This window comes from Papio anubis, chromosome 13 (genome assembly GCF_008728515.1).
Source record: "Papio anubis isolate 15944 chromosome 13, Panubis1.0, whole genome shotgun sequence".
Taxonomy (NCBI): domain Eukaryota; kingdom Metazoa; phylum Chordata; class Mammalia; order Primates; family Cercopithecidae; genus Papio; species Papio anubis.
Genome location: NC_044988.1, coordinates 2,333,663 through 2,355,625, shown reverse-complemented (window position 1 = coordinate 2,355,625; position 21,963 = coordinate 2,333,663). Strand labels below are relative to the sequence as shown.

The following is a 21,963-nucleotide window of genomic DNA, read 5'->3' as shown; positions in this document are numbered from 1 at the left end:
GGAAACTGAGGCACTGAGGTTTCTCACAGCCAGCAGGTAAACCAGACATTTGGCCTGAGTGACAGACCAGTGCAGTGGTCAGCGGCTTAGTCTGCACTGAGCGCCTGCCGGGTCCTCACAGCGATCCTGGTTTGCACCCCTGCCCACGGTGGCTCGGCTGGCCCGGCTATGGGAATCCATGAGACTGTTCGCGCATCCCGAAGTGTGACCTTCCAGGCCCACAGGGTGGCTGGCGCTGGGCTTCCCCGTGGCCCGCGACAGTGCGGCCACCTTCGTCGGCCGGTGGCGCACGGATCTGGGCGAGGCCGAAGTGCTCCGCGAGCTGGCGAGGGAGACACTGGGCCTCTGCACCCGCTCAGCTCCCCAAGACCGAGGCCTCAGAGGGGAAGTTCCGCGTGGGAGACTCCGGCCTGTTGGTCTCTGTGCGGGTGCGGGGGAGCCGCGTGGCGGCGCGCGTGGTTGTGGCGACCTGCTGGGGCGCTACGTGGACAGTCAGGACCCGCGCCGCAGCTCCTCCACCACCCACCGCCCGCCCCGCCGAGGGTCCGCACCCTCTCCCTGCAGAGGGGGTCGCCAACCCCTAGCCCCTGCCCTGGTAGCCTCGTCCCCGCGAAACTGCGCCGGCGCCCCGGGTCCTAGGTGACCCCTATTCGCTCACAAAGCCCAAAGCAGGGCCGAGGTGCCCAGGCCCTGGGATCAGCTGCTCCCCCGCTCCCCTCGCCCCCGCATCCCCCGCTCCTACTCCCAGGACAGTGACTCCTCTGCCTTCTCAGCCCAGAGCCGCCCCCTTGGTGCCCGCAGCGAGGATGAGGCACTGGGCCGGGAGGAAGCGACCCAGGCGGGGGCTGACCACCACCACCGGGCCTCTGTAGGGTTTCTGTTTGGTATGAATTATGTGTAATAAGGGTTGAGAACTTCCTTAAAAAGCTTTGTCACATTCTTAATATTTGTAGGGTTTATGTTCCATATAAATTCTCATATTTAGTAAGAGTCGAAGGCTGGTTAAAGGCTTTCCCACATTCAACACATTCATATGGTTTCTCTCCAGTATGAATTATGCTTATTAAGGGTTGAGGAACATTGAAAAGATTTGCCCACGTTCTTCACTATGCAGGGTTTCTGTCTAATATGAATTCTCTTGTGTTTATTCAGGGCTGAGGACCAGTTAAAAGCTTTGCCACATTCTTCACATTTGTAAGGCTTCTTTGCCCCGCGCAGCCCGTTCTGGGACCCGCTGGATCCGGGTCGGCCCCGGGGAGCTCCAGGAGAGAGGGGAGCCCTGCCCGGCAGGCGCGAGGAGCAGGCTGGTCGCAAGGATGGACATGGGCAGCACTCGTGGGAGCCACAGGGCAGGGGAAGCGGGGCTCGGGCAGGAGCACCCCCGGCTTTCCGTGCCCACCGCCCTGAAGCACCCTGGCTCTCCCAGTCCAGCCCCAGTTTAGAGTTTAGCACCACACCCGCCAGCGTCTTCCGCACACACCAGAGCAGCCGCTCTGACGCCTGGATGAGGAGCTCCTGGCCAACGCCAGGACCCATAAGACCGTTGCTAGCGGAACCCCCACTGAACCAGCCCCTAACCGGGCTCCAGCCCCAGACCCTCTAGCTCCTGACACGGCCTACAGTTCCTTCAGTTCCTCCTCTTCATCCCTCATCCTCTTGTGTGGCAAATGTGGCCGACCTGGGGACTCTGGCTTTACCACCAATGGGCTGCCCTGCCAGCTTTCAAGCCCTTTCCAGCTCCTCCTCCAATGAAGGAAGGCCCTGCCCTGGCATGGGAGGGGCTACTAGATGCACCTGGTAGCACCCTGACTGGTCCAGAACCCTCGAGGACCTGAGCACTGGGTAGGATGGACACACAGCCAGACTGCAAACCCTCAGGCACCCCCATGCCCAGGATCTCCCCCGGGCTCCTCCAGACCCACAGAGTTGGGGACGAGGGGCCAGGGGGCGGGGGAAAGGGGAAGGGAGCTTCCATGCCTCCAGCCAGCTGCCCCCAAACCCTATCCCTTCTCCTTTTCGTTTGTGGCCTTAATCCCCTCTGCATCAGGGGGCCCCCTCTGCCTCTTGTGTTCCTGACCTCATGGGACCAGACTCCTCAGGAATGTCACGATGGGACCTCTATTGTACATTACAGTTGGGGGATGAGCTTTGCTATTTAATGACTAATATTATTGAATGCCTTAGAGGAGGCCAGACCAGCCTAGTATCCTGAGGACCTGTGGCCCAGCAGAGTCTCTGAACAGTAAAGTTTTGCTCCAGCCAAAATGAGAGAGAGAGAGAATCTATTACATTAGTTTAACCAGAACGCCCTTATCCCTGATGCTTCCTCTTAGTAATTTTGTGTCCAGTGACCCCTGTCCCTTGGCCATAAATTCCTACTTGTGCTCGTTCTGTTTGGAATAGAGCCCAGTTCTGTACTGATGTCTCTTTTCCCCTACTGCGATAGTTTCTCAGTAAAATTTGCCTTTGCTGCTTTAACTTCTGTCCGACACTGGTTTTCTTTGACAATAGCCTGCCCTGCCCCATGACCTCGCCTCAGCCATCAGTCTGAATTCAAATCGTTCTCCGCAGCTAGGAAAGGCAGCACAAGAGGGTTTTTCTTCCAGAGGAGGAGAGAGCTGCCAGGAACAGCCTTGAGCAACAGAGATCACGAATGCCTTCCCCCTTCCTGGACCTTCCAGATACTCGGATTTTGTTTTTTCTCTCATTATTGCAAAATCAGTGTGTCCTTTTCAGCAATCGTAACTTTGCATTTTTGAAATCATACCCTCCTTTCATTCAGACATGTGGTCAGGAAGGATTGTCTGGAAGAGGAATAAAAACATTGTCACAGGAAAACATTATTATGCAATTTAAGTAAAAAGACAGACCATGTTCAGAAATTAGGACAAAATCTTGAATTACGAAAAAAAATTCAAAGTGGGCTTAAGCAGACCAATGTGCTTTACTGAAGTGAGTATACCAGGAGAAACAGGAGGAAGGCTGCTGTTGCAAGCTGCAAGTAATCCAGAAAGCCAAATAAAATAATCAATAGACAGCAGCAACAGACATCCCCCAAAGGAGGACAAGAGTCCAATCTGCCAGGAGTAGGCAGGGAGTTCAGAGTCCCTGTGGTGTGTCCACCCCAAACTTGTTTGGGGCAGAAATCACAAGTTTAGGAATGCAGTCACTTTTTGTGTCAGACATATGAAGCTGATCAGAAGCCTGATTGCAGATGGTCCCATAAGAGAACAAGCCCTTTCTTGTGGGTATTTGTGAGTGATGCACACAGTCCAGCCAGCGTCCATGGTGTTTTCACAGTTTGGGATCCTGTGCAGGCATGTCCTAATCTGCAATGATACCAGAGTCTGAGTTCTGTTTATTGTGCTTATAGAGTTTTTCGTTCAGCACAGTTTGTGCTGAGGCTGAAAGAGCCAGCAGCAGATAGTATAACATTTCATCTCAGAGTCACATCCAGGCAATTAGGATCTGTGAGTTAGGATTCCCCACAAAAAGCCAACAGCTTCTGTTCTGCTGTAGCAAAGCCGAAGCCCTGCAGAGTGGGAAAGCACTGTTGCTGCTCCCAGTGACAGGGTAGGCTTTCCTAAGCCCTGTTTGGCTCGTTATTTGCTGAGTCCAAATGGACCCACTCACAAATATGCTCAGAGGCCAGAAAATTATCAGCCTCTAAGGCGCAGGCATCTGATCTTACAAGAGCTCATTAGGAACTAAAACCTAATGTTTAAAATTCTAAAAGTGTATCTCCAATTACTGAGTGCCTGTCTTTTCATATTGTCTCCCTTTTCTCAGAGGCTCAAAAATTGTCAGTTATGGAAACTTATTTTCCTTTTAATACTCAAAAGCTTACATTTCAATTTGCTCACCAGCTACAACAAGCAAGGCAGTTGTATACCATCCTGGGTTTTGTTTGCTTTTGGCAGCTTTCCTGGTCGGGATGATTCCTCCAATGTTTACGAAATTACAAGCATAGAATTTTTTTATCATATATCTAGATGCAATAGCCGTAAGACACAAAGCCAGCTTTAAAAAACTCCCTTTCAAGTTTTTAAAATTTTCCATTCCATTGCAAGTTTCCTCAAACCTCCAGCAGTGCAATTGGCATTTGAGGGTTAACATTACAGCTGCCAAGAAATGCCCTGAATGGGGGATGGGAGGCTCTCACAACACCTGAAATGGGTTTTTCTTTTCTTTCTTCTTTTTTTTTTTTTCTTTGTTTTTAGGGGGTTTTCCTTTCTTTTTTCCAGTTTATCTAATGCTTTGCCCCAGCCCTAGTACCTAATTTAGTTTTTTGTAGAAGAGAACAACAGAAACTTTTAGCATTTCAGGTCCACCTGAAGTTCACCTTTGGGAATGCTTGGGCCCCTTCTTTTCCTACCTGGAGGGAAAACAAAAACCTAAGGCAACACCTGGGCTTTTTGCTTTTTGCCCAACTGGCAGATATTTACCAATTTACTCTTCTACTACCAGGATTTGAAAGAACACGGGTTTTCCACGCGAGTTTCCCTTTACAGGCTGGAGAATGTGCTGTGCACAGTTCAGGATTTGACTCTACACTGTTTTGTATTTAACTTTTCTTAATAAATATATGTAACATAAAATTTGCCATTATAAGTATTTTGAGTTACAATTCAGTGGCATTAATGACATTTACAGTGTTGTACAGCCGTCACTGCTATCTATTTCCAAAATTTTTTCAAGAATGACTACACTCCAGATCTGAAGCTATTCTGGAGCAGAAACACACATCAGGATGGCACTTCCATCGCTCACACACACACACCCCGCAGACCCCAGCTTCCATCTCTCATGTACACACACGCTGCAGGTCCCAGCTCACATCTCTCACACACACGCACCCCGCAGACCCCAGCTCACATCTCTCACACACACGCACCCCGCAGACCCCAGCTCACATTTCTCACATACACACACCCTGCAGGTCCCAGCTCACATCTCTCACACACACGCACCCCGCGGACCCCAGCTCACATCTCACACACACACACAACCCTGTAAACCCCAGCTTCCATCGCTCACATAAACACACCCTGTGGGTCCCAGCTTGTAGTGGAAGTGATTTTGTTTCCCGTGATTCCCTGAGACTCAGGAAGTCTGCTCCAAGTTCTCTTCACCAGTGGAATGACATTACAGTGCCCTCTTTGACAAGGAAATTTTAGTGACTGGCACCTGCTTTGGCTCTCAGTCATTGTCAAAAGTGGTGATTTCACAACTGTGATAGCTATCTATTGCTGCATAAAAATTACAACAAATTTAGCGGCTCAAAACAACACACATTTCTTATCACACAGTGCTTATGAGTGAGGAGTCCGGGCACAGCTTAGCAGGTCTTCTGCCCAGGGGCCCCCCCAGGCTGTAATCAGATGTCTGATAGGCTGGACGAGGGAAGATCTGTTGTTGGCAGAATATCAGTTCCACGGGTCAAAGGACTGAGGGCCTCAGTTTTCACTGTCTCTTGACAAGAGGCTGCCCTCGATGCCCTGCCCTTTGGGCACGTGGACCCTCTAAGTTCAGTGCAGTGAGCAGGAGCAGATATGTGAGCACTGGAGTGCTTTAGAGAGGTATTCCTGGATAAAAAGCACTGATGTCTAAAGACGTGGAACTATTGTTCTCAATACAGCAACATCAGCACTGAGAAGGCAAACTCATCATCTACTGGTACCTACTTCTATGCCTGCAATAGCTTTTTTTATGTCAATTTTAAATTATTCTTTAGCTTCCCAGCCACTAGAAGTGGAATAGTCATCTTTGTGAATGAAAATGACTAATCCCTCCCGAAAATTCCAACTCCCAACCAAGGCTCAATATTTCTTATTTGTTTTAATTTCGAATGAATATATATTATTTTAAGACCAGGCACCTGTGGCTCACACCTGTAATACCAGCACTTTGGGAGGCTGAGGCAGGCGGATCACCTGAGGTCAGGTGATCAACATGGTGAAATCCCATCTCTACTAAAAATACAAAAAATTAGCTAGGTGTGGTGGTGCACGCCTGTAATTCCAGCTACTCAAGAGGCTGAGGCAGGAGAATCACTTGAACCCAGGAGACAGAGGTTACAATGAGTCAATGTTGTGCCACTGCACTCCAGCCTAAGGAACAGAGTGTCTCAAAATACATATATATATATGATTGTAAAATGACTTCACAGACAATACAACAGTGTAAGGCATATTGTTGAAGAAAAAAGTGCTAAACCAAATATAATATGTACCTTATGGTGGGAAAGAAAAAGAGAGAATAAGAAGCTGTATTTCTACGTGGTTTGATATGCATAAATATATCTGGAAGGGTGCATAAAGAGAACAACAATGTGTATTATAGGGGTGAGGATGGAGAAGAGACCCAGATTTTTTCAAACCTTTCATTTTTTATGTATTTTTTTGAAGAGGTGTGGAACCGGTAACTTACTTGTTGAAAAAAAAAAGTACTTTGTTTAAATTGCAACAAAAAGACCTGGCACAGCAACTCACTCCCGTAATCCCAGCGCTGTGGGACCTTCAGGCAACAAAAATTAGCCAGATGTGGTAGTGTATGCCTATAGTCCCAGCTACTCAGGAGGCTGAGGCAGGAGGATCGCTTGAGCCCGGGAGGCGGAGGTTGCAGTGAGCCGAGATCATACCACCACACTCCAGCTTGAGCAACACAGTGAAACGCTGTCTCAACTTTTAAAAATAAATAAATAATAAATCATTTTAAAAGTTAAAAAATTGTTCCCTACACAGCATCCTAATGTCCCTATCAATGCTAGAGATCATTGCCAATATTATTATAGCAATTGGCAACCAGGGCTTCTCAACCTCAGTCCTATAGATTTGGAAGCCAGTTAAGTCTTTGTTATGAGTTGTTTATCAGCATCCCTGGCCTAGTCACCTAGGCATGAAAATCAAAAATGTCTATTGACATTGCCAAATGTCCCCTGGTCTGAAATCTCCCCAAGTTGAAGACCACTTTACTAGACTCTCTCTATGCATATTGCTACATCTGCACATCAAAATACACATATGTGGTAACTTGGGGTGTTTTCACAGTTTTTTTTCATTCTTAAATTCATTCTTCCAAAAATATGCTTTATTTTTGAAAACAATAAAACAAAAGCTTCAACTATGAACTGACAAAATAGAGGTGAGTTGGTACCGGTGGACCAATTCTTAACATGGACATTTTAAAATGCTGTTTTCCGTATTACATCAAAATGATTTGCAGTAAGAAATTGGAAGGGGGCGCAAAGGAGAGTGCAAAGCATGTACTGAGGTCTTTCTACAGGTGTGTGATAGAATGCTGATTCAGCATGATAAAATGTGCTTTGCAACACTGGCCTTCAAGGTATGCTACCCCAAGGAACCTGTGAAAATCGGTTTTTTATTATTCTCAACAGAAAAAGTGGTATCCACTTAAACACAGAGTAAAACTTCATAGTAAGATCTGCTATAAAGCTACTTGCTATAGCCCATAGATTCAGTTTGTTCAACAACCTCCCTCATTGATGGAAAAAGTCAGCAAATATGACTTAGGACAAAAATATTTTCTATCAACCTCCACTTGAAAAGACCACAGCTTTAATGATTTTACAATCCTGAAGCTTAATCCTTGGTCAGTACAGATTTCCAAACCAAGATCAAGTCACGAGCTGTTCACAATAGCTACACTATACTACGATGCTAAACATTTTCTTTCGAGTATGTCTTCCTACGAGGGAAATAAAATAGTAGGAAGTCTTCCTCTTCGCCTGTGAGGGGATTGATGAAAAGCCTTCTAATCTACAAGTGTTCTTCTGCAAAACTAAAATACATTATAAAGTCAAACAGGTAAATTAACAACAAAACCAAACTGGTCTCAACAAAGTCTTGTTTCCAAAGTAAAATCTGTTAAGAATAAGTAATATACAAGCACAAGAAATTACAAGAAATGAAGATCACAGTTAGTTACAAATGCAAAGTAGTATCTAGCATCCCAAGCTTTTGGGCATAATAATTAAAATCAAATTAATAAGTTAGTTCAAATATTATGTACAATTTTGATAAGTTGGTCACATGTTATTTGAATACACACCATATGTGGTAAACCTAAAAGTATATTACCTTTTCTCCTCCTTTAATATTTGTAGATACATGCCAATATGGGGAAAAAAATGTATTTCCATTTATGTACTTATAACAGAGAATAACAGAATTTCTACTGTGTATATTTCACACTGTTAAAAAAAAAGTTGGCCGGGCGCAGTGTCTCATGCCTGTAATCCCAGCACTTTGGGAGGCCGAGGCGGGCAGATCACAAGGTCAGGAGTTAGAGATCAGCCTGGCCAACATAGTGAAACACTGTCTCTACTAAAAATACAAAAATTAGCAGGGCATGGTGGCACACGCCTATAGTCCTAGCTACTCAGGAGGCTGAGGCAGGAGAATCCCTTGAACCAGGGAGGCAGAGGTTGTGGTGAGCTGAGATTGTGCCACGGCACTCCAGCCTGGGCAACATAGTGAGACTTCGTGTCAATTAATTAATTAATTAATTGATTGATTAATTAAAGGCCAGGCACAGTTGCACACCTGTAATCCCAGCACTTTGGGAGGCCAAGGCAGGCGGATCACAAGATCAAGAGATTGAGACCATCCTGGCCAACATGGTGAACCCTGTCTCTACTAAAAATACAAAAATTAGCTGGGCGTGATGGTGTGCACCTGTAGTCCCAGCTACTCGGGGGGCTGAGGCAGGAGAACTGCTTGAACCTGGAAGGTGGAGGTTGCAGTGAGCCACACAACTACACTCCAGCCTGGTGACAGAGTGAGACTCTGTTTCAAAAAAAAAAGATGTGCATTCAGTTGCTGTTGGATGGAATGTTCTATTTATGTCTGTTAAGTCCATTTGGTCTAAAGTTTAGTTCAAGTCTAATGTTTTCTTACTGTTCTCCTGTCTGAATGATCTATCCATTGTTGAAAGTGGAGTATTGAAGTCTCTTGCTATTACTGTATTGCTGTCTATTCCTCCGTTTAGATCTGTAAATATTTGCCTTATATATTTAAGTGTACCTGATGTTGGGTGCATATTATTTAAAATTGTTCTATCCTCTTTATGAATTGACTCCTCTATCATTATATGATAACCCATCTTTGTCTTGTTGAGTTTTTGACTTAAAGCCTGTTTTGTCTGATATAACTACCCCTGTGCTCTTTGCTTTCCATTTGCATGGAATATCTTTTTTCATCCCTTCCCTTTCAGTCTGTGTGTAGCTTTAAAGGTGAAGTGAGTCTCCTGTAGCAACATATAGTTGGGTCTTATTTTTTCTTTCTTTCTTTTTTTTTTTTTTTTTTTTGAGACTCAGTCTCACTCTGTCTCCCAGACTGGAGTGCAGTGGCATAATCTCAATTTACTGCAACTCTCCCTCCAGGTTCAAGCAATTCTCCTGCCTCAGCTTCCCTAGTAGCTGCAACTACAGACATTCGCCACCACGCCCTGCTAATTTTTGTATTTTCAGTAGAGACGGGGTTTCACCATGTTGGCCAGGCTGGTCTTCAACTCCCAGCCTCAAGTAATCCACACACATCTACCTCCCAAAGTGCTGGGATTACATGTGTGAGCCACCGGGCCTGGCCTTGTTTTTGTATTTATTAAATCCATGTAGCCAACCTGTGTCTTTTGATCAGCAAATTTAGTCCATTTACATTTAAATTAATTATTGATAGAGAAGGATTGATGATGTCATTTTGCTCATTGTTTTCTGGTTGCTTTGCAGCTCTTTTACTATTTTTTTCCTCTCTTGCTGTCTTTATTTGTGATGTGAGGATTTTCAGTAGTGGTATGCTTTGGTTCCTTTCTCTTCATCTTAGTGTATCTGCTATAGGTTTTTGCTTCATGATTCCTATGAGGCATATTAAAACATCTTGTAGTTATACTAGTCCATTTTAAGCTAAAAACAACTTAACTTTGATCCTGTATAAAAGCTCTGCACACACACGTACACATTCTGTTTTTGATGTCACACTTTACATCTTTTATGTTGTGTATCACTTAATGAGTTATTGTAAAGTTACTTTTAATACTTATGACTATATGTTTACCTTTACCAGTGAATTTTATACTTTTATATGTTTTCATATGATTAATTATCAGTCTTTCATTTTCAGTTTGAAGAACTCCTTTTAGTATTTCTTGTAAGGCAAGTCTAGTGGTGATGGACTCCCTCCCTCTGTTCGTGTGAAGAAGTCTTTATCCCTCCCTAATTTATGAAGGAGAGTTTTGCCAAATAAAGTACTAATATTTTGTTTTTTAATAGGATCGTACCATAAACATTGTTCTGAAGTTTGTTTTTTGTACTTACAGTTGTCCTGCACACCTTTTCATTACACACAGATACAACTATACACAGACACAACTCATTCTGCTTAACCATCACATGTAACCATAATTTTAAAATCTCCTTATCGATAAACTTACAGATTCTTTTCAGTTTTTTTATATTATAAACTATGCTACAAGAAAAATCTTTGAATATGTGAAGCATGTAATATTCATGCTTGTGTGACTACTTTGTAGAATATAAGTGGATTCATTGAGGCAAACAGTATGTACTTTTTTACAAAGCATAAATATTCCCAAATTTTTGGTCATAAAAGTACATCAATTTACCAGTAAATGGGTAAATTTACTCATTTACCCCCTTCTCCACACTCACACCAACCCTAAATACTATTTAATCTATTTAATTTTATAAAACTTAGAGGTTAAAAATAAGAAGTTATCTTACTTTAATTTGCATCTTTTGGATTTGAGAGAAGCTGAGCATCTTCTCCTGGAATCTTGTCTCCTTTTGCTCTGACTCTGAGAAAAATAGTGGTCATAAGGTGGAATCCCTGGAGGAAGTATGGTTTCCCCTCCTAACACCCTGACTTCATCAAAGTTTCATCACATCGGAGGAGGAGCAATGAGATAACAGTCATCTAAGACAAAGGTGGAAAATTGAAATGCTGGAGGGCCCTATAGGAAAATACAAATGTTCAAGCAAATCTGTAGATAGCATAGAGGACTTCGGCAACTGGAGAGAGCATATCTTATCAAAAGGAATTCACAGCTGGGTGTGGTGGCTCACGTCTGTAATCCCAGCACTTTGAGAAGCCAAGGTAGGCAAATTACTTGAGCCCAGGAGTTCCAGACCAGCCTGGGCAAAATGGCAAAACCCCATTTCTACAAAAATATAAAAATTAGCCAAGCGTGGTAGCACACACCTGCAGTCCCAGCTCCTCAGGAGACTGAGGTAGAAGGATCACTGGGGCCCAGGTGGTCAAGGCTGCAGTGAACTGAGATCATGCCACTGCACTCCATCCTGGGTGACAGAGTAAGACCCTGTCTCAAAAAAAAAAAAAAAATTAAAAAACAGAATTCATGTTTTAAAAATTGTTCATGGTTGGGCGTGGTTGCTCACGCCTGTAATCCCAGCACTTTGGAAGGCCTACATAGGCGAACCACGAGGTCAGGAGATCAAGACCAGCCTGACCAACATGGTGAAATCCCGTCTCTACTAAAAATATAAAAATTAGCTAAGCATGGTGGCACACACCTGTAATCCCAGCAACTCAGGAGGCTGAGGCAGGAGAATCGCCTCAAAAAAAAAAAAAATTGTTCATGATTGTGTAGACTGAGTATCAGAGGTCAGTGGGTCAAATCTGCACAACTTGCACCAATTTGCAAAATGTACTGGATTTTGGATTCTGTAGCAAAGGAAAAAAATTCTAATTTTCAATTAAAATTTTTGACTTTTAATTTTTAGAAAACATGTGAAATACATTTTCTTCATTACCTAAAAAGGGATACCAAGTAAGAACAAGCATGAATTTGCCCAGAAGCAAGTATTAGGAGTGTGCTAATTTTTATATTAACAATACCTATACTGAAACATATACATTCTGAGAATTCTTAAACCTTTCATTAGGTTGAACCATATAAAATTGCACTTTTGGAGGTCAAAAATTGTCAAATTTTTCATTAACCAAAAACTTACCTATTAAACCTACCTTCTCCATAGCCTATTTATTTATTTATTTATTTTTATTTTTTAATTTTTTTTTGAGATGGAGTCTCGCTCTGTCACCCAGACTGGAGTGCAGCGGCACAATCTCGGTTCACTGCAAGCTCCGCCTCCCGGGTTCACACCATTCTCCTGCCTCAGCCTCCCGAGTAGCTGGGACTACAGGCACCCGCCACCACACCCGGCTAATTTTTTGCATTTTTAGTAGAGATGGGGTTTCACCATGTTAGCCAGGATGGTCTCAATCTCCTGACTCATGATCCTCCCATCTCGGCCTCCCTAAGTGCTGGGATTACAGGAGTGAACCACTGCGCCCAGCCTCCGTAGCCTGTTTATTTTAAGATGTCCGTGCCTTTCCACAGGAAGGTGGGAACAATACCATTGAAGTGTTAAGACTCACATGAATTCGTTTATTTGTTTTATGATCTGATTCAGGCTCTTGCTCCATCTGTTTGTTGAGTTGATTGCCAACCAGTGTGGGAGTTTGGGTACCAGTTTTGGGAGAAGCCTGAATCAAAGCAAACAACTGTATCTCTTACACGAAATGTCTGCCTACAGGGTTTATTAGAAAAAAAAAAAGTTCTACTCTTCAGAGAAGACTGTTCGGCTGTGAATAGAAATGAGTAGGCCCTGGCAGGTAAAATGTTCCATGCTGCTCTGAGGTATGAAACATTACCTGTTTGGTGAAGCAACATTACATAACTGCTGAACCTGGAACTCTCCAACCAAATGATTCATCAGTTTTATGGGGCCACTTGTCAACATCATTATTTTGTCACCACCAATTAGCATTTGCAGAGTACCCACACGGAGATGACACTGGATTTGATGCTTGACAGAACACAAGGAAGACAGAGAGGACAGCTAATAAAGTAAACTGTTGGAACTCTACATGTGAATATGAAACACAGCACAGGCACACCTGTAAATCCTGCCTGCCTGAGCCACACATGGTGGAATAAACTCATAGAAGCTCACCATGGAGCTTCACAATGGTTCTTTGTGTTGCAACAGGGGATGAAGCAGGTGCTCTTCCACACAGAAGATGTGAGAAAGGCTCCAGGTCCCCTTGGGAATCCCAGAATCAGACCCTAAAAACTTGGAAGGGACTTTGTTGAACACCGAGTCAAACTTCCCAGAATCCTTTTACAGAACCCCTGTCCAGCAAGTGACCAGCGAGGCTCTAAAGACACTGAGAATTTGCAGATTCTAGGGAAGACTTCATAAGTTCAGAGATGGGAATTTTGGAGCATTCTAGAAAGAAATTCTGGAATACAAACAAATTTGGAATTATCATAGGAAGGCTATTATGCAATTGTTTTCCAGTTAATAGCTCTAAATAAGAGATCTAAGGTGGCCATTGGAGTTGAACCAAGACAATTTTCTTCCATTGTTGCCATTCTAATTTCAGAGTTCCTTGCTGTTTTATTCCTCCTCAGTTCCATTTTGGACTAGATAGAGATAGAATAGAAAGAAAAACTGAGCCACAAATTCCATTTTTCCCTGCTTAACGGGTAAACTCCTGCCTGAGAAGCACACTCAAGTTTTCCAGAAGATTCCAACAGGGGAGTCCCAGTTTATAAGCAGGTTGTGTGTCTTCAGTGTGTGGTCAGTCAGCTGTGTGGAAAACAAGATGTATTTTCCCCCCGAGACTGTGCACTTAGTGGTTGGGTACTGAGGCTGGTACATGACAGCCTGCTTAACTGGGCACGCACCTGAAGGGTGGTGCCCCATCAATGACACACAATGCAGCCTAGCCCTTGTGGGCCACAGTATTTCCCTAGGTAGCCAGGCACACACCTGTCCCAGTGTAGTAGGATCAAGGCCTCGCTCCCTCCCTGCTGCCCAGTGCAGGGCATTGAGAGATGATGGGCTCTTCTCAGCACCATGTCCTAACGGTGCAGGCTGGGAAAGGAGAGAAATGGGGTTGGAGGGTTCAGTGAGCCTCTGGTGGTGAGTGGGGCTGGAGTAATTTTGTCTGTCCAAATAGCCTTCCTGTTCCTCCAGCCTCGCAGACGTGTCTAGCATTCTTTTTTGCTAAGGATTTGAAAGTAGCCTTGGTGGAGAATGCCCAGCGCTGTGAGGTTTTCTGAGTGTTTGTAGCTAGTAAGGAAACAGAATGTAATGAGATGGAGAGCCTCTCCTGCCCACTTGGCCACGTGGGGTATCTGGTCCCAGGACCAGGTGCACAGACTCAGGGACAATGACAAAGGCCAGAGTCTATAACTCTGCAGCTGGGGAAGCCACCCAAAGATGGGAGCCAAGGGGCAGGGGTAGAAGCTGGTGCCCTGTCCTCCCCTTTGCCCTCCGAGGACCCAGCCTCTGTCCGCCTGGGCACTGGTGAGAATCGGGCCAGTGTGGGTGCACTAGGGTGTGCTCCTCTGTGGCAGCCTGGGCGGTGGAAGGGAGCAAGCACCTCCAGGTGGCAGAGGTGGTAGAGAGAGAACGAAGGTTGGCGTCTCCAGTCATTGGTGGTGCCAGGTGGGGAATTTGGTAGGACAAGATGCACTCAAGAAGCTTTAGGAAAAATAAAATCAACTTTCATATTACTCATTGCCTTTCAAAAAATATGCTTCTATACATCTCCAATGAAAAAAATCAATGACCCAATAAAAAATGGGCAAAGAATATAAACTGTCTATTTTAGAAGATATACAAATATCCAATGCAAAATTAGAACAAAATGCACTAATGATCAAACATGAATCTCAGAAGCACTGTGCTAAGTGAAGGAAGCAAAAAAAACACATACATCTATACTGTGAGATTCTAATAAAGGCAAAGCCATAGGGACAGAACTGAGCAGTGTCCGGCAGGGGCCAGGCTTGTGGGCATCATGATTGTGATGGTGGTGGTGGTGACACAATTGTAAGCATTTTGCATTTTGTATATATGTATTCAAAACTCATCAACATGTATACTTAAATATGGGGAGTTTCATTGTATGTTCATTTTGCATTTTGTATATATGTATTCAAAACTCATCAACATGTATACTTAAATATGGGGAGTTTCATTGTATGTTAACTATACCTCAATAAAGCTGACAATAAAAAAAGATTTTAAAGCCAAATCATGGATATTAAGCAAACACATAATTTAACCTTGTTAGCTCTAAAAAAAAAAAAAAAAAAAAAGGTCCTTTTTAGGTCTAAAAAAAGATCCAACTCCTACCTTTTATATTTTATAAATAAGAAAATAAGAGATTATTAATAATATTATTATTATATTAAATATCACACAGCCTGCTAGAGGTCAAGTCACATTCCAGCACTCAGACCTGTGTTTTTTTCAGTCTTGTCTTTCTTTCTCTTTCTTTTCTTCCTTTTCTTTCTTTCTCTTTCTTTCTTTTCTTTTCTTTCTCTTTCTCTCTCCTTCTTTCCTTCCTTCCTTCCTTCCTCCCTCCCTCCCGCCCTCCCTCTCTCTTTATTTCTTTCTCTCATTCATTCATTCCCTTTCTTTCTTTCTTTCTAGAGAACTTGGACCATGATGCACGGTCTGATGCCAGCTTCAGTCTGGATCTGCAGAGTCCTTCCTGCAGCGACCACCACAACTCGTTCTTCAGATGGGACTCACCCAGGTGCAGCATACAACAAGAGATCTTTTCAGTCTTTCTATTTTGTCATCCTCCCCAGCACATTGAAACTGTAAACTGTGTTCTCATACAATCCAGAGGCACTGTAAAATACCTTGCAGATATATAGTAATTTAGTTTTTAACACATCCCCATTGTACTCAAAGAGGCAGAGCCAGTGGGAGATACACATGACAAGATTTATTGCAGGGAATAGGTTTATGTAATTGTGGGGCCTGGCCAGGCAAGTGTAAAATCTGTAGGGCAGGTTCTCAGGAAAACCATGCTGGGACTGTCCAGCACAGCCAAGCCCATGAGTGCAATTTCTTCTTCCCCAGGGAAGCATCTGCTTTGCTCTTAAAATATTTCAACTGATTGAATCAGGCTCACCCAGATTATCTGTGATGATCTCCTTTATTTAAACCCAACTAATATGGACTTAGGTCATATCTACAAAATCCATGCACGCCACCTAGATTTGTGTTTGACTGAATAACTGGGAACTGTAACCCACCCAAATTAACAAGCAAAAGTGACCATCACGCCTATGTAGTAGAGAAGGAAGATATTGCCATTAACTTTTTTCTACTGGGGAACTAGAAGCAGAGAGAACTTAAATTATTTGCCTAAGGACACACAGCTAACTCACTTTTTGTTTTTCAGCTGGAGAAAGGATTAGCAATTCCTACTTGGTGTGATGTTGTAAGGAGTTAATTAAATCCATTCCAGTTGTGTATGTACAGTCCTCAATTTTGTATTAAAAACATCATCCAGGCGCAGTGGCTCATGCCTGTAATCCCAGCACTTCGGGAGACCGAGGTGGGCAGATCTCCTGAGGTCAAGGGTTCGAGACCAGCCTGGCCAACATGGTGAAACCTCGTCTCTACTAAAAATACAAAAAAAAATTAGCTGTGCTTGGTGGCGCACGCCTGTAGTCCCAGCTACCTGGGGAGGCTGAAGCTAGAGAATCACTTGAACCCAGAAGGCAGAGTTTGCAGTGAGCCAAGATGGTGCCACTGCACTCCAGCCTAGGCAACAGAGGGAAACTACATCTCAAAAAAACAAAAACAAAAAAACAAACAAAGAAAAACAGTTATTAGGTCATGTTCCGCCTATAAAGTGAGCTGATTTATGAGGGTTATAGACATTCTCTTTAACTACAGGGGGAGTACACGTTAAAATAACTTTTTTCAGCAAGTAGTTCCATTTCCAGAAATTAGTTTTATTTCTATTTTTATTTATTTATATTTTTTGAGATGGAGTTTTGCTCTTGTTGCCAAGGCTGGAGTGCAGTGGTGCATTCTCAGCTCACTGCAACCTCCACCTCCTGGGTTCAAGTGATTCTCCTGCCTCAGCCTCCCTAGTAACTGGGATTACAGGCATGCACCACCACACCCGGCTAATTTTTGTAGTTTCAGTAGAGACGGGGTTTCTGCATGTTGGCCAGGCTGGTCGCAAGCTCCTGACTTCAGGTGATTTGCCTGCCTTGGCCTCAAAGTGTTGGAATTACAGGCATGAGCTATCATGCCCGGCCCAGATATTAGTTTTATAATAATATTTTTAAACATCTGTAAAAACACATGCACAAAGATATTCATTGCAGTGTTGTTTGCAAGTGAAAAAAATCTAAATGTCCATCAACAGGAGAAAAAGAGATTGTTAAATGAATTATGATGTGGTCTAACAGTAGAATGCTCTATACGTATCGACAAAGAAAGGTATCCATGGTATAATATTACATCTAACATAGAAGATCTAAATAGAAGAGCTGTTAGATCTGTTAAATCTAAATAGATGATCTGTTAGATCTATTAAATCTAAATAGACGATCTGTTAGATCTATTAGATCTAAATAGAAGAGTGTGTGTTATTTGATGCCTTTTATGACGTTAGACATTTTTCTGCTACCTTTGGTGGTGGGCAGCAGATGGGTCCTTTACTCATCTGTTCAAATGGATGCTTTGTCTCCGAGGAGGACCTCTGAGGTGGTGAGGGTGTTCGGGTTGAAACTCCCAAGGCTGCAGACCTCCAACAGCTGCCCCACCCGCACCATGACCTGTTCTCCCTGGAGTGGGAACCTCAGCCATTATTTGGAAATCACCAACAGGAGTCGCTGTGCAGGAGCCTGGGGTTCCACGGTGCAGTGATGCAACTCCTTGAAAATGGAGACCAGACACCAGGTCACAATAGGGTGAGCTAGAGCACAGCTACCCAACAAATGGTTAGAGCTGAAAACCTGAATTGGCAAGGCATGTTCCATTCATGATGAAAAGTGCCAGGATGGCCAAGTGCAGTGGCTCATGCCTGTAATCACGGCACCTTGGGAGGCCGAGGTGAGCAGATCACTTGAGGTCAGGAGTTCAAGACCAGCCTGGCCAACATGGTAAAACCCCGTCTCTACTAAAGTACAAACATTAGCCAGGTGTGGTGGTGCACGCCTGTAGTCCCAGCTACTCGGGAGGCTGAGACAGGAGAATCGCTTGAACCTGGGAGGCAGAGGTTGCAGTGAGCCAAGATTGTGCTGCTGCACTCCAGTCTGGGCCACAGGGCAAGACTCTGTCTCAAACAAAAAAAAAAAAAAAAAAAAAGGCGCCAGTAGCCTTGGTCAGAATGTCTTCTGAGACAACGGGTAGCATGGTGTACTTTTATGTAACATCATTCAGGACTTCTCTTTTTCCTGATGAGATCGGAAGAGGAGTAGGTGGCCATACTTTCTGAGATTCCCTCTATTGAGGGGAGGAGATGGCTTCATGGACACCTCAAGACCCTCTACCTCACACCTACTCCCTTTTCCAAAGTGGAATTGGGAGCATAGTTGACAATTCTACTATCCTTCTTAGAGAACTTCAAATTCATTTAAAGGTCCATGTGGAATCCTTGGCGCAGACAGTATTCTGTGACAATGAGTTTTAAAACAAAGAAAACTGGCAGAGGACCATCCTGAAGGCGCAGGAACTCCCATGATGTTATGGTTATTGGGGGTGTTTCCCTGAATCAAGTTCAACACTTCTCTAGTGCATGACAATAGTATGAGTATGGAAGAAACACACAAACTGAAAGTGCTTTTTCTACTCTCTCAACAACAATCAACATAGAAGACTTCTGTGGACCACATGTGCAGGGATTTCACCCACCCGCAAGGAGGCAATCATTGCTGCAGTGGACACCAGCTGGGTGTCTTCCAATCCAATCCCGGCTTTATCTACCTGGAGATAGCCTCAAATCCCACAGGTCGAAGACTCAGTCCCACAACACTGTCCCCATTTCAGACACCAGTCACAAGTCTAGTTCTCCAGAACTTCTGAACAACTGGGTTTGAGTAATTTGCTGCAGCAGCTCACAGAACTCAAGGAAACACCTGTTTACATTTGCCCATTTATTATAAAGAATATTACAATGGATACAGGTGAAGAAATGCATAGGGCAGGGTATGGGGTAAGGGGTGTGGCGCTTCCATGCCCTTCCTGGGTGTGCCACCTCTTCGAACCCTGTCCTTTTGGGTTTTTATGGAAGTTTTATTAAGTAGACATGATTGATTAAACCATTGGCCACTGGGGACCAGCTTAGCCTTAGACTTCTCTCCCCTCTCCAGACATGGCTCAAAGTCCCAATCCTAACCCTGCCTTGGCCTTTCTGGTGACCAGCTCCCATCCTGAAGCTACCTAGTGGCTACCAGACACCAGTCAAGTCATTTGCATACAAAAACCCAACATTTTGGTGTTTCTAAGGATTTCAGGAGTTGTAAGTCAGGAATTGGGTTGAAGACCAATCACAGTCCACCCCTGGTCTTTGAACCAGGATCTCTTACAACCAAAGGACGTATAACTCAAAAGATACCGTTACATTAGTGGAATCCAATTCAGTCCTTAATAATTAATCCAGTTCATCAGATTGTATGAATGTCTGCCAGGGCAAGGCCACTCAGGTTTGCAGGCTTCCAGTCCATCTTGCCAGGTTCCAGAAGCGAGTGGTCTCCACACACACATCTTTCACCCTTTCTGGCATCTGGGATCATTGAGCTAAGAGACAGTACAGTCTCTTGCTTGGAGCTTCTTTCAAGGTGTTCAGGTAATACTGGATTTCTCTCGATTTATAACCCATTTATTCATTTCTTTACACTCAGCTACCATTCCTCTCTCTCCATTAATATCCAAACTTTTCCACCTTTGGAAGGGAAATTAAAATTGCCTCTGTCTGTACTCCACTCACTTTGGGACGCCAAGGCAGGCAGATCTTTTGAGCCTAGGAGTTTGAAACCAGCCTGGGCGATGTAGGGAGACCTCATCTCTTCAAAACATACAAAAATTATCCACGCATGGTGGCATGCAGCTGTGGTCCCAGCTATTAGGGAGGCTGAAGTGGGAGGATCACTTGTTCCCAAGAGGTCAAGACTGCAGTGAGCCATGACAGCCTGGGTGACAGAGTGAGACCCTGTCTCAAAAAATATATATATATAATTTCATATTAAAAAAATGTATATAGGCTGGGAGCGGTGGCTCACGCCTGTAATCCCAGCAGTTTGGGAGGCTGATAGTCTCGATCTCTTGACCTCGTGACCCGCCTGTCTCAGCCTCCCAAAGTGCTGGGATTACAGGCGTGAGCCACCGCGCCCAGCCAACCATTTTCTTTTCATCATGATGAAGCTTTTCTGGGTACTGGGTATTCACATAGAGAATCTGTCCCTCCAGGCACTCCAGCTTCTGCTCTCCTCCGTGTGGGTTCAGGTAATCTTACTGGTTCCCCTTTAGCATGTCCAATTAATATTGCTTTTAGGATGGTTTACATGCCTTCTGTTTTCCAGAAATAAGTAGGCATAATATTCCTCACTCACATACAATGTCTGTTCCTATAAAACATTTAAGTAAAGGAGACACAACTACTTTACATGAAGACTGTGTAAACATTCCAACTTTCTTAATCCTATCAATGCTTACATTTTTATGCTCTAGTCCCAGGAACTTCTCTCTCCATCCCCAGACCACTTTCACCCTCTCTTATATAAGGCTTTTCGTCTCCAGCAAGTATCTGGCCAAGTGACTCTGGTCTCTGGTTACTTTGATTAGCCAGTCTAACTATTGCCCCACGCAATTCCAGTTGGGATTTCTCATTGTAATCTTTGATCTTTCTGCCTTTTAAAATTCCTCCAAGCTAGGGAAAATACAGAAAACTGATTTGGGATCCTTTAATATTGGGGAATGGGGACTGGACTCCCTTTGGTCCATCCAACCTTTGATGGTATTGTATTAAGACTTTTGTTTCAACTCCATCAAGTTATTTATTCATTCCATTTTTAAATAACCATCTAAAGATTTCCACCCTGCTGGGATGAGTCCTATGACTCTCTCCTTTTCTTTTCCCCTTTGTTTCACCTTTATCAATTTTTTAAAACATTCACCTTATTTCTTAATGACATTAAAAATTTCCACTTCCTGGGATGAACCTTTGACTCTCCCTTTTGCCTTTCCCCATTCTCTTGTTAATTACTGTAATGTTTTATTAGCATCTGTAAGCCCCGTGAGGGAAAGCTGTGAATTACATAAGGCTTCTCTGACCATAGCTGGATTTGACAGCATTAAAGTTGCATGAGGTGCCCATGCAGAAGGGGTCCCCTTAGCCACAGCATTTACCATGACCTGGGTAACAGGTACATTCAGCAGGTGAATATTCATTCATCAGAAAACCAGTCCCACGTGGCTTACATATGAAGGATAGCAGTTGCTTCATCTGGGTTGCTCCACTTGGCATTTATAGGGGGAGAGGGACAGTTTCCCTTCTCAGGGTAAACAGACCTTACAGTAGCTTTTTTCCAGTCCACCAGGTTGGCTGTTCCCTCGGAAATAACCTCTGTGTCTGCATCATGTATAGTCATCTGTGATGTTCAATAGTGAACTGTGGGTCCCTCATCGACCCAAACATGCTCTTGTACCCTGCAACATACAAAACCAAAGACCCTGCTCCTAAGTCAGTTACTTCACTATCCGCTTTAGTAAAAGCTAATGATACTGGTCTCCAAAATGAAACAATTCCTTCCACCATACCCTCTGGTTTCAACAGTTACTGGTCCTCCCCCAACATTGACTACTTTCTTGGTAATCATGGGTCTCAGAGGTATTTCTGTTGCCCCTGCATAATTTCCTCCTTTGTGTGTAGCTTTGAGGCTTGTGGGCAAAGCTCAGATTCACTGAAATCTGAGCTTGGTCTAGCATCAAGCTCTGACCCAGCACTCTCTTTTATTTTCGTTTCAGCTATCAGAAAAAGAAAAATATGGAAAAAAAAAAAACCTTTTTTTGAGACAGGGCCTCACTTTGCTGTCCAGGCTGGAGTGCAGTGGCACTATCATGGCTCACTGCAG

At 44.0% G+C, this 21,963-nt stretch overlaps 1 protein-coding gene across 2 annotated transcripts; it reads right to left on the bottom strand.

The window, feature by feature from the left end:
* Positions 1-739: 739 nt before the first annotated feature.
* On the bottom strand, positions 740-15,136 carry LOC103878564 (zinc finger protein 628-like). 2 transcript variants are annotated; one of them, XR_001895540.3, is made up of 3 exons: positions 12,714-15,136; positions 10,760-10,989; positions 740-3,329 (listed from the first exon to the last, which is right to left on the bottom strand). XR_001895540.3 is itself a non-coding variant. In XM_021927757.2 (2 exons), exon 2 carries the CDS (start codon positions 1,534-1,536, stop codon positions 1,030-1,032), a length of 507 nt encoding a protein of 168 aa, XP_021783449.1. In that variant the 5' UTR covers positions 1,537-3,329; positions 10,760-11,175; the 3' UTR covers positions 740-1,029. The 2 variants fall into 2 exon arrangements, 1 of the variants encoding a protein (XP_021783449.1); XM_021927757.2 differs by lacking the exon at positions 12,714-15,136 and having other exon boundaries at positions 10,760-11,175.
* Between the last annotated feature and the right edge of the window lie 6,827 nt (positions 15,137-21,963).